General features: G+C 37.9%; 1 protein-coding gene across 1 annotated transcript; it reads left to right on the forward strand.

Moving 5' to 3' along the window:
- Positions 1-2464: 2464 nt before the first annotated feature.
- Positions 2465-11884, forward strand: LOC119789388 (kelch-like protein 10). The gene is made up of 5 exons (XM_038294256.1): positions 2465-2580; positions 5940-6426; positions 7887-8501; positions 9046-9195; positions 11528-11884. Exons 1-5 carry the CDS (start codon positions 2465-2467, stop codon positions 11882-11884), a joined length of 1725 nt encoding a protein of 574 aa, XP_038150184.1.
- Positions 11885-13446: the final 1562 nt, after the last annotated feature.

Below are 13446 nucleotides of genomic sequence, written 5' to 3' on the forward strand. Positions count from 1 at the left end.
AAAATCTTTTGACAATGAATCAATTAAGCTTTGGAACAAAACCTCACAACACATTCCAAATGACTATCTGAATCCTTTCAAGTCAAGTATTTTTTTAAGTTAATTAAGTTGAAACAGCTGAAATAATTTTCAAAATCTGAAAAAAAAACTGCTTACAAATTAAAATACATTAGAATTAGCCTGAAAATGAAATAAAATCTAATAATTTTACTCACCCTTCAAATATTAATTTAAAGTATTTATTTAATAAAATAGACTGTTTAGCACAAGATCAGTATTGCTTCTATTGGCTAATTTAAAGTAAGCTAGGCTACAAGCTGGCAGCGAATGAGTTAAAACTATTCTAACAGCTCCGTCAAACTAAGTCACATGAGGGACTTTGCAGTCAGATGTCAACATTCAGTTAATTTATGACCATTGGCCAGACATTGACATCCCATTTCTGTATCTCTATAATGGTTCTGTATTATGTGTTGCCTTCTAAATTCAGAGGGCCCCATCCCTGTCTTTGCCTCGGGCCCCACATTTCTTAAATCCGCCCCTGCTTCCATTCTCTCCTCCAGGTTTGATTGTTGTGCCCAGAATGACCTCCCCTGTCGGGGGAGCACGCATCGCCCTAAACTCAAGCCAATTGATGAAAAAATGGATTGAAATATGAACAAAAAGGGAAATTTTAAACATATTCTTAATGTTTTCATATTTATTATACATGGATGCAGCAGACAAGCTCCTTCAGCAGTAGACTCCTCCTACCCAGATGCACCGCAGAGCGCCACAGGAAATCATTCCTACCTGTGGTCATCAATCTCTATAACGCCTCCCTCAAGTGATTCAGACACCCCGCCCCCCCTGTAATTGACATTTTGCACTATTTTTGCACGTCACATATCACTTTACTTGGATTTATCACTTTACTTGGAATTAGTTTTATATATGCATATATATACATACACATACTGTATATATATATATATATATATATATATATATATATATATATATAGAAGAGCTATATGTGTATATGCTTTTATCTTCTTCATTTCTATCTTTATTATCTTGTGTGGTTGGTTTGTGTATATATATATATATATATATATATATATATATATATATATATATATATATATATATATATATATATAAACTTTCTGTGGGGCGTGTAACAAAAGTAATTTCCCTCTGGGGTTATCGAAGTACTTCTGATTCTAATGCCTTAAAATTTATTGTTTTGGTGGACAGATAAATTCGAATTTGTAGGATTTTACTTGTATGGAGATAAGTTTCACTCAATGTGCTACAGTCAGTGTGAGATGAATAAATTCTCTGTTCAGTGGATGCCAATTCCCCATTTTGCTATCAGCACCATTCTAGATCATTTCTGACACTTTATTTGTTGAACTTAGAACCTGCCGAAGATTCCCTCCCCTCCTTATTTTAATCTTCCCTCAAATGGCGTTGTCTTTGCCGCTTGGCTGCGATGCTGTTCAGAACACCGTCTAATGTGCTACTCATAAGCCAACAGCCCGCCAAATGTTGAAAGAGCAATATTATTGCCATTACTGCTGATATATAATAGAAATTCACAGATTCAGTGATAGAATGTCACAGGGGATGGTATGGGGGGATGATCATTTTATAAGAAGGGGGAATGCCTTCATCCCCTCATCCCACCTGAACTCCAGTACTGCTCATACCCAAACATACCGTTCCCCAATCTGCTTTATTCATTAAACATAAATCTACTGACTGACCAGGGAAAGGAGCCATTTCTTTATTGCAAAGAACCCATTTGAGAGGAATGGGTTCTTATGTGTTCAAAGTTAAATATCTAACTAAATGTACACTTTGTTTACATATTTTCTCTCTATCTTCATAAAAAAAAAAAAAAAAAAACATTTTTACCAGCTCAAAAAAATACAAATGAGTTTAGTTATTCAGTTATTTCATTTTTTGTGTTTAGTGTTTGCTTTATGTTGTCGTTTTCTCGTCGGTTTTCATAACGTAACACTGAAGTATATAATACTTATCATTGTTTTATTGTTATTGCTTTATATTGTCTTTATTTGATTTATTAATTACACAAAATCCCAGTCACTAAATCGTTTTTTGTTTTGATGCAATGCAACCCCATACTTTTAAGAGCTATCACTACTTTCCAAATTACTGTCTACATAACAATCGATCTTATTTATTTTATTTTGTAATGATTTAGACATTTCCATAAGAAAGACAGTGTTTCACATAGAAAGAAAAGTTTAAGGAAAACAGAAGCGGACTGTTTAATATCTCTGTTGTGGCTCGTTGCCATGGTAACCGGCTCTGGACACAGAACCTTACAAAGATAAACATTTTTTTTTTGTTGCTAGGTTCCGACCAGTTAAGCTGAGAACTCAATAACTGATTCCATGGTCACATTGCAAACTTCAACATGAGTTACACATTTAAGTTGTCAGAAGAGCCTAGCATGGTGTACAACGACCTCCGCTTGGCAGGAAAAACTACCGACGCGGTCATTGTTGCTGAAGGTGTCGAATTTAAAGTTCACAAGCTCATCCTCTGTGATTTTGCTCAGTATTTCCGGTAAGTTGGAAAAAATAGATCTCTTTGTATGTGTTTGATTAGCAGGGAGATGCTGTATTTTGTTTTAGATGGGGATTTAGGTTTAATAGAAGAGGGGTCCGTTTACAAAGCAGGTTTACTGAAACTATGTTTTCTAAACCCGAAATCAGGGAAACTCGAGGTTTTCCATTTCACAAAGATGGGTTTATGACTTCTGTCTCTGTTACCACAGAAACATTCTCCCCAGAGCTAAACTGCTCGGGAGCAGGTTTTACTCAATAAACTTAGTGTGTCCTCTGTTTTAGCTCTCCTTAAAGCCATTTAACGTTTGAAACCTGTTATGAAACCAGAAACTCTGAGGCTGTGTCTGAACGTCCGCCCTGACCCCTACACTGCAAAAATTATCTCAAAATGAGTAAAAATGTCTTAAATTAGGGGTATTTACACTTAATTTGAACAGGTAAATAATGATTTGCCAATGGAATTAGTATTTTTACTCTTAAAATAAGGTATCTAGATAAAATGCCCTTGAAATAAGACAATGCAATTGTTTTTTCTTATTTTAAGTGTAAATTTTCTTGTTCCGTTGGCAAAGGGTCTCACTTAAATCCTTAATTCAAGAAAAAATGCACTTATTTTAAGAAGAAATTACTTATTTATATGTCATTTTTTGCAGTTTATAGAGCACTACATAGAGGTTATGACATTTTCTACGAGTGTCCGGATGTCTAGTAGACGAAAAAGTAGTTTCCCACAGTGCACCTTGGAAAGTATTGTAGATTGATGATCACAAGAGGAGCAGATATATCCCAGAATGCTTTGCTAGAGCTCCCCTCCCAAAGCATCGTGCGATATGTTGTGGCGGCAAGAGAGAACAAAGATGGTGAATGAGCTGGAGTTATGTGACCTACGTGGAGTTTAAGTACTGATCTGCCCAATCCCAAATCGGCCTCTAAACACTAACCCTAAGCACTAACCCTCTGTTTGCTCGCTCCTGCAGAGGGACCGCCATGTTCAGGGACGTTTTAAAGCCCGTAGTGGGTAAGGCGAGTGAACCATTCAGCCCTTTGATAGTGAGTCTGCATCAGTGCAGACTAGCTGGAATTTTACAGCAGGCGCAACGGAGAACTAATGGCGGAGAAACATCTGTCCAAACGGTCACAGTAAACTGAGTTCACTATATAGTCCCCACTCCATATAGTGATTATGGGGTAAGGGCGGACTTTCAGCCTTAATTTTCAACCTTAGGCTGGAAATTAAGGCATAAGGTTTGAAACTTTAGGCCTTAATTTCATTTATGAATCTTTCTTTGTTAAAACTGCTTTGTCAAACGGGCCTCAGCAAGCTTAATAAATTTGGTTCTTGCAATATATTATTCTTTTTTGCTTTGTTTTCTCCTAATTTTGATTAAAGGTTTAGCCTTTACATATAAAATACTCATTATTATTTTTAAAGTTTTTATTGCATTAAATAAATAAATAAACATCATAGAGGCACAAGAGTTGTTTGGAAAAAAGTATTATCACGATAAATTTACGTTATCATTAGGAAGAGAAATAGCACAAAGCATAGTGTATTTCTTTACATTTAGAAATATTTGTATATACATACTGTATGTGAGATGTGATTTAGATCACCTTTGATAGTTTTTTTGGCTGTTAAACCTACAAAGTAGTGCAAAATAATGAAGTGGACAAAAAGGAAATATAACGTCTTAGAGATAAAATTCTGAAAAAGTGAGCCATTAATTTCTAAATAGGCCTCTGAGTTAATTCTGCATAATTGACAGTTTCAAAACTCAGTCACTGTCTAAACTTTGCATTATTGAAAATTTTCCTGATACTTTTGTAATATGAAGGAACAAGGTTTTGTAAACAGAATGAATTTCTTTGGATGTGGAAAGCACAAAAGGATTAGTTTTTTTTTTTGTTTTTTTTTACAAGTATTCAGTTTTTTCTATATATTTATATTTATATTTATTTAGTTCTTTTTTATATTATTTATTATATTATATGGAGCTAAATCACTACCAGCTTGGACTGATATCCAATGTGAGATCTGGCATTGAAATTTCAACCATTGAATGTCATGTCAGTCATTGAATATTTCAACACTGAAAATTCAAAATTCCAACAAAATAATTTGTCATTTTTTTAATGAGGGAGGATTTGAGTCTTTGCAGAGTTCCCGCAGTTATGATGTCACTACAAGCTAGCACTGTTATCGCGTCTGGGAGGCGGGGCTAAACTGAAGTCTCGTTTAGGGTCCCTCCATTTTTCCAGTACTCCTCATCATCTACCTGCCATAAACCAATGCAAGGCTCTGGCTCAGGTGCTGTTGCTCAACCACAAGTAAGGGTATTAATTTTGTTATTATCATGTTTTTGTGATAAGCTCAGAACATAGGAGCCAGAATTCAGGCAAGACAGACAGTGGAAAACTTAAAAAGCAGTGGCAGCACCTCTGCAGCAGCTAAGGTATCTGAAGCAGGAACATCTAGGTTAGTGACTGCGATAAGCTGATGGAGGATCATTATGAAAGTGCGAGTCACTAACCTGGGTTTACAGTTCAGTCCGTGCCCAGAGAAATAGGAGGATTCCAGTTGTTCAACTGATCAAACACAGGGGAAACTGCCATGAAGTTCCAGAAGCAGAAGCCTAGAAGGCTCCAGAGGTGACAGGCGATCAGATCTGAGCTGACAAAGGAAGACGGGATAATCCACAAGCGAAGTAGAGGCAGATCCAGGTTCAGTCCGTGGAAGAATCCAATAGGAGTCCGAACACAGGCAGGCAAAGTAATCAGACAGGGGCAGGCAGGCTCAAAGGTCCAAATACAAAAACAGATTAGGATCTGACAATCAGAACACTATAGTTATGCTAGAGAACTCTCAAGACCAAAGGTTCAAAAATAATCTGGGACTGATGACTGGGAAAACATCAGCTTAAATAGGAAACTGGAACAGGTGGATCTAATGGGTGATGAGGAACAGGGCAGAGCTAGACAGGTGAATGAAATGAGCAATCAATTCAGCCAACATCGACAAAATCATAACGGTTTAACTGTAAAGGACCCAGTAGTTCAGTAAGTTTAGTTTCAACTGAAGCTAACTGACGACCTATACAGTAACCATGAGCCTTTAGTTTAGACCCCCTACCCCAATGCAATGATAAAATAATCTCTCACTGAAAGACAATGCTGCTGCTGAGAATTTTTATGTTTTACTTCTCTATACTTCTAGAGGGCATTTTGAATTTGCAATGTTTTCATTTTTTAAAGCCAAATTTCACATTCAATGCAGTCGCTGCAAGCTCTCACTGATATGGCTCCATAGCTTTAATGTAAGGAGGAAAAAAAATAATCTATATCATATCTTCTTTTCAGTAATCTCTTCACAAACGTGCACAGCTCAGACCAAGAGGTCTTCATCATACCAGGCATATCAGCTGAAATCCTGAAGATCATCATCGAATATGTTTACACCAACTCTCTCAACGTCACTGAGAATAATGTCCTGGAGCTTCTCCTTGCCTCAAACCAGTTGGGTTTATATAAAGTTGTACATGCCTGCTGTGTCTACGTTGAGGGTCTGATCAGCCCAGAAAACTGTATTGGCCTCTGGAGTTATACAGCGACTGTCTGCCGTCAACCTGTGCTTAACTTCAAGATCTACCAATACATCTTACAACACTTTGAGTTGGTCGCTCTGTGCAATGAGTTCCTGCACCTCTCGGCAGAAGAGCTTGCTAAAATCATTGAGGAGGACAACTTGGTGGTTAGAAAGGAGAGTTTGGTGTTTGAGGCCATTTTGAGGTGGATTTCTCATTATCCTGCAAATCGGAAGACCCACTTCAGTGCTCTCCTTTCCAAGGTAGAGTAACTACATTTGTTTACCATTTGTATTTCTTTAATTGCATGATTTTTCCTGTATTGTATAGTCAGAGTTGGTTAAGATTGAAATTGAGGCATATCTGAAGTTTGAGTGTTGCTGCACTCCTTTTAAGATTTGGAAAACACTGCAATACAGAATTTATCATCACAAAAATTTGATATAATCTGTACCGTTTCAGAGCAGTACTGTGTCTAGGGCTATCAGCATCTTTACATGCATTACAGCAGGCACCTCCAAAGTAGTGTCGCACTAATACTGATACAAGTATCGGGCATGGATACCGATAAGCCCGATATCGGTATCGGTGAGTACCAACAAATAGGGCACCAATACCATTTTGAGAGCAAAAAGTTTTTCAACTATTGTCACCCATTTCAGGTAGGCAATAAAAAGTTCTACTGGATTCACTTTGAATTAGTCTTTTTCCTGAGTGTTGCCCCAAAAGCAGAGGCAGAGAGGCAGAGGTGAATCTGTTGTGTATTTAATAATGATTTAACAGAAAACAGAGGCAGGTTATCCAAAAATCCAAAAGGAAAACAAAGTCCAAACAAACATGAAACCAGAAGTCCAAAAATCAAAAACATGGAAACAAGTCTAACGTACCAGAAACCATGGGGACATCAGGGGAATCACAAACATAACAAGGAAGGCACAGAGAGAAGGAGTGGAGCATGTGAGACGGTGTTTGACGAGGACCCAGCAAAGGGGAACTGAACAGAGAGGGCTTTTTAAAGGAGACTGAGACAAAGAGGGGGCTAATGAGGAAACTGGGAGCAGGTGTGCACAGAACAAGAGGGAAAGAGCTAGGAAAGAAGGAGAACATAAGAGGGCAGCAGAGAGCAACAAATAGAAACCTGGAAGACTGAAAATAACAACAAAATGATAATCAAATAACTAGGACTATAAAACATGGTGAAAAGAAAACTAAACACTCAAAAGAAAAACATAACAGAAACAGAAACCTAACAAAAGAACTCTCACTGATAATATTTACAGTTTACTGTATCTGATCTTGAAATGAAGTTAAAATCAAATGACTCACAGAAGACAGTGATACATTTTAATCCAGTAGGAGTAGCGATACTTTACAAGAATATTAAGCAAGTAAAAGGAAGAAGTACAGCAGTTTTTTTTTTTACATTACCCAAGCAATTGTAATTGAGTAAATGTAGCTAGTTACTAGTTACTAAAAATCTCTGCCTGTGACGCAACTTCAATCAAAGGGATCAAAGTATAATTGATCTGGATCTTTAATGAAATGTCTTTACACTGACACAGGCAGCAAAATATAAAAAAAAAAAGTTTATTTAGGATCAGGATATCAGAAGCCGACATCGATGTCTAACAATAAGATTTAATACAACTTAGATTTATGAGAATAATATCAGGCGTAGAAAATAATTCATGTTAATGTATTTTATATTGTCATCTCTCTGTAGGTCCGACTGGCCCTATTGGATTCACAGTACATCAAAGACAATGTAAAGCCTAGCATAATGTTGCAAGGCCAGCAGTTGCTCTATCTCCTTTCCATTGCCACTAGAACTAAAATTGTTCAGTACTTCTACGGATCTAGTTTGAACGGTATCTCTAACCCCTGTGCTCGCCCTCGGCTGCCAACCGCCATCCTACTCGCCTTCGGCGGCTGGAGTGGTATAAGTCCAACCAATGGCATTGAGGCTTATGATGTCCGTGCTAACCTCTGGCTCAATGTGACTGACAGATCCCAGCCTCCTCGTGCCTACCAAGGCACTGCCCTCCTTAATGGCTTTATCTACAGCATTGGTGGCTTTAACAAGTTGGAGTACTTCAACAGCGTGTGTAAGTTTGACCCTATCACAAGAAACTGGCAAGAGGTGGCCCCCATGCACTACCGACGATGCTATGTGAGCATGACAGTGCTGAACAGCTGCATATATGCCATGGGAGGTTATAATGGAATCACTAGATTACGCTCAGCAGAGTACTATCGGCCAGAGATCAACCAGTGGAGTTTGATTGCTGCAATGAATGAGCAAAGGAGTGATGCACACTGCACCACCCTTAACAACAAGGTAAGTGAGAAGAGATCAGCATTGAAGAAAGTTGATTCTGATGTCTTTATTTTGTCAGTACTTCACAAGAACATCATCATGAACGCGGAAATTACAACTCTTTGATTGTCAGAAGGGTCTCTTTTGTAAAATAATTTATTTCTGCCTTCATTCAGCTCATGTCTGACTCTTTCCTGTTTCCCCTAAAGGAAAAGTTTGGTCATATTCAGAATACAAACTTCTGAAAGTAATTTAAATATGAAATTATTACATACTGTTCAATAAATGATAAGAGTTTTTTTAATTGAGACTAATTTTCATTTCAATTTGCTTTACTGGAGGCATCCATGTTTGCCAGAGCACGCTAATGCCACCTACTGGTTTGTGACGTCACGATGCGTGAAGAAGTAAAAATCGAATATCCAGCAACAGTCATTTTAATGAAAGCTTAATTTTACAGTGTTTATTAAAAATCTTATTTTAATCATTTTGATTTTGAATTTTTTGAATCTTTTTTATGATTAAGAAACAGCAGAAGAAAAATCATTTTGACTTTTTTCTGTAGATCTACATCTGTGGGGGATTCAATGGTCATAGTTCTCTGCAGACAGCGGAGTGTTACAGCCTGCAGACAGGACAATGGACAATGATTACCCCTATGATCAGAAGACGCAGTGGAATACGAGTCATCGCACATGCAGGACTTCTTTATGCAGTAAGTGCAAGAAAATGGGCTAACACACCACCAGTATGTTTTAATCCCATTAGTAATGTGTGAGAGCGTCCTTCAGTAGGTTTGTTTAATGTTTACACTCACAGAAATGAAAGGCAACAAGCTTGTTCTACTCAAATCTTTGTACTGCTCAGATATCACTACTACTTTATAAATGATAATTGTTGACGACAAAGACGACATGATTTACGTCCAAAAAACGTCTACATTTGGTTGATAAATGAAAGCCGTAATTTTTTTAAGTCTTTTTAAAGATCGTAAAGTTAGGGCTTGGACTATGGTGGAACAGAGCAAAAGCAAATAGCCCAATTTTAAAAAAACCAACATCTAAATGGCGTCTGATCTTTGGGGGAAGGAGGAGATTTTTATTGTAATTTACCGTTTCTCAAATAATCAATATATCAATATAGAATAGAATAGAATAGAATAAAATAGAATAGAATAGAATAGAATAGCCTCTGTTTAAGGGTTTTGTTTGGCTAGTGCATCCTAAAGATAAAACCCCCAGACCGAATATGAGCGGAGTGGTATATGCTGTTCCGTGCAGCGAGCAATGCTCTGATCTTTATATTGGAGAAACCAAACAACCTCTCCACAGACGCATGGCCCAACACAGAAGACCGGCCTGCTCTGGACAAGACTCCACAGTACATCTACACCTTGTGGACAAAGGACATTCTTTGGAGGACCAGAATGTTCATATTCTGTATAAAGAAAAAAGGTGGTTTGAGAGGGGCGTGAAGGAAGCCATCTATGTTAAGAGAGAAAACATAACTTTAAACAGAGGTGGTGGACTCAGATTCCAGCTTCCAAAAACATACAATTCAGTTATAGAGATGATGACAGGAACAAAGTACCTCCTCTCTTCAGCCGGTGAACAATACCGCCTTAACAGCCGACCCTTAAAGGAACAGTACACCCAAAAAATGATTAGCCTTCATTTTCTACTCACCCCCATGCTGAACAACACTCTGGAGTACTTTTTTGATATCTCAAATGCATCTGGAGATCTGGGAGGCTTCTTGCTGTCTGCTGACATTCAAATAATGGAGGTGCCCAGCACCCAAGGCAGAAAGGTCCATAAAAGTCCACAAAAAACGTTTCAATATTCCTCCATACTGCTCGTCCAATGTATTCCAAGTGTCCTGAGTGGGTAGCGTCCATAATTTACTCGAAACGAAGTCATTTAGAATGTTTTTAGAGCATAAACAGTAGTGTAACATAAACAGTAGTGTTTATGCTGACATTAACCAAATAAAACTGAACAGAAAGACAAGCAATGATCTGGCCTTGAATGCTCAGGCTAAACTGAATATAAACCAGAGAAAACAGGTGAGAGGAATAAATTACAATGAGGCAGGGAAGGAAAAACGACAGGTGAAAGGAATGACTAATTAAGGGAGAGCAAACAGGCCAGATCATGACAAACCACAAAGATTATCTGGATGAGGCTAATTATTTTTGATGGTTTTTAATTATTTAAACACCAACAGACCATAATGAAAATGAGTTTAAATGAAACCAAACAAAAGCGTCTAGTTTTAATTTTTGAGGAGTCAAAGGAAAACTATCTAAAAAATAACGACTCCAGTAAAGTATAGATAGCCAACATTTCAACTTAGGGTCTTTTTTTACAGTATAATAATTTAAATGTAAACCTTTGATTTTACTTCATGAACTCAATGGTAAGAAACTTGAGTAAAGAAATGTCATTGATAAAGGCTTTGGTGCCAGAAGCTGTCTGAGTTCCAAAGTTGGTGCATTTTCATTTTTTTACATATTCCATTATATTTTAGGACAAATATTATAATATTTTAAATAGTGTATTATACCATGCACTCTGGCAAGGTCTTTGAAATTTGATCAAATTAAAAGAAGAAAGACCCCATCAAATTTAATGTTGCTTCTTAAATATTTTGTTGCTAACTCACTGCAAAAAATGGAAATCTAAATGAGTCATTTTTGCTTAAATTAAGTGCGTTTTTTCTTGAATTGAGGAGGTAATTGAGATAATTTGCCAATGGAACAAGACAATTTACATTTAAAATAAGAAAAAACAATTGCTTTGTCTTATTTCGAGTGCATATTATCTAATTATCTTGTTTTAGGAGTAAAAATATCAGTTCCATTGGCAAATCATCTTATTTATCTGCTAAAATTAAGGGTAAATACACTCAATTTAAGAATTTTTTAACTTAATTCTAGATGGTTTTTGCAGTGCTGTCATCAGCTGCTTTTTTTAAAGGTTGAAGTAAAAACCATGCCCCCTATTTTTAAACACCTGACCCAGCACACTTTCATCTCTCTCCAACAGGTTGGTGGTTTCGATGGCAGCAGACGCCTGCGCTCTGTTGAGGTCTTCAACCCTGACACTTATCTCTGGAGAGATGTGGCCTCCATGATTAGGCGCCGCAGCAACTTTGGCATCGGAGTGGTTGAAGGTCGACTTTATGTTGCTGGAGGCTTCAATGGCTTAACCACCTGCAACAATGTGGAGTGTTACGATGCCGATACAAACAGGTGGTCAGAGGTCTGTAGTATGGGAATCTCCCGCAGTGCTCTTAGCTGCTGTGTAATAACCGGCCTCCCCAACATGGCTGATTATGTGATCCCTCGATGCCACCTGCCCCTGCTTCCAGTAGAGCAAGAAGAATCATACAGCTTCTCCTAGAACACCCTCTACGGTGTCATCATCTAAAACATTCACAACTGCAGCTTTGTGTTATCAATAAACTATTGGCAGCATCAAAACACTGTCCAGAGGGTTTTTATTTTTGTACTATTATTTTCAAAAGGACTGTTTTGTCTTTGAGGTGGTTGCTAATGCAAAAGTAATTGAACTCAAATTTTGTTTATATACCATTTGGTTGCTCTTGAAACAGCCTGTTATACAGTAGTAGCCATTTAAAATGGCCCTTCCCAGTCAAATGCCACCTGAACGGCAGCCCACTCCCCTGCAACTCCGAGCAAAATCACCTCCATGAACCCAAAATCTTTTTGTTTACTCCGACTCCCCTTTCTCTGAATTACAGTGTCTGACCAGGAGATGACGCTTCTCTATAGTTCTTACTGTCCTCAGATCCCGACAGAAAGAATATTTTAGTAAAAAGGTTGATGATTTAAAAAAATGAATTGTAAGGGACCAACCAAGGGACAGCCAAGAACCCATTAAGAAAGTTGGGTAATTTTTAAATGGCTACTACTGTCTTTGTAAATGTTTAAATGCACTTGTTTTAAAAATTTTCAAAACACTTATGATATATTTTTGTTTTTGTCAGCCACCATCCACCATCCAGCTCTATAATCAGCTTCAGCTGCTGCCACTAATTGTCCCCACATCATTCCACCTCTTTCCCCACCTTTATATACGTGGGGCAAAAAAGTATTTAGTCAGCCACCAATAGTACAAGTTCTCCCACTCAAAAAGATGAGGTCGGTAATTTTCATCATAGACATACCTCAACTATGAGAGACAAAATGAGAAAAAAAAATCCAGAAAATCACATTGTCTGATTTTTAAAGAATTTATTTGCAAAATAGGGTGGAAAATAAGTATTTGGTCGGTTACAAACAAGCAAGATTTCTGGCCCTCACAGACCTGTAACTTCTTCTGTAAGAGGCTCCTCTGTCCTCCACTCGTTACCTTCATTAATGGCACCTGTTTGAACCCGTTATCAGTATAAAAGACAGCTGTCCACAACCTCAAACAGTCACACTCTAAACTCCACCATGGCCAAAACTAGAGAGCTGTCAAAGGACACCCGAAACTAAATGATAGACCTGCACCAGGCTGGGAAGTCTGAATCTGCAATAGGTAAACAGCTTGGTGTGAAGAAATCAACTGTGGGATCAATTATTAGAAAATGGAAAACATACAAGACCACTGATAATCTTCCTCGATCTGGGGCTCCACGCAAGATCTCACCCCGTGGGGTCAAAATGATCACAAGAACGGTGAGTAAAAATCCCAGAACCACACGGGGGGACCTAATGAATGACCTGCAGAGAGCTGGGACCAAAGTAGCAAAGTCTACCATCAGTAACACACTACGCCGCCAGGGACTCAAATCCTGCAGTGCCAGACGTGTCCCCCTGCTTAAGCCAGTACATGTCAAGGCCCGTCTCAAGTTTGCTAGAGAGCATTTGGATGATCCAGACGATGACTGGGAGAATATCATATGGTCAGATGAAACCAAAATAGAACTTTTTGGTAAAAACTCTGCTCGTCGTGTT

Source organism: Cyprinodon tularosa, unplaced genomic scaffold (genome assembly GCF_016077235.1).
Source record: "Cyprinodon tularosa strain WSP-4 unplaced genomic scaffold, ASM1607723v1 ctg338, whole genome shotgun sequence".
NCBI classification, from domain to species: Eukaryota; Metazoa; Chordata; class Actinopteri; order Cyprinodontiformes; family Cyprinodontidae; genus Cyprinodon; species Cyprinodon tularosa.

What these genes read in the sequence shown, in the direction of transcription:
- LOC119789388 (XM_038294256.1), top strand. Translation starts at nt 2,465, where the DNA reads ATGGTGTACAACGACCTCCGCTTGGCAGGAAAAACTACCGACGCGGTC. An exon ending in GCACCACCCTTAACAACAAG is followed by an intron (nt 8,502 to 9,045) that starts GTAAGTGAGAAG and finishes TTTTTTCTGTAG; the next exon opens with ATCTACATCTGTGGGGGATT. An exon ending in ATGCAGGACTTCTTTATGCA is followed by an intron (nt 9,196 to 11,527) that starts GTAAGTGCAAGA and finishes TCTCTCCAACAG; the next exon opens with GTTGGTGGTTTCGATGGCAG.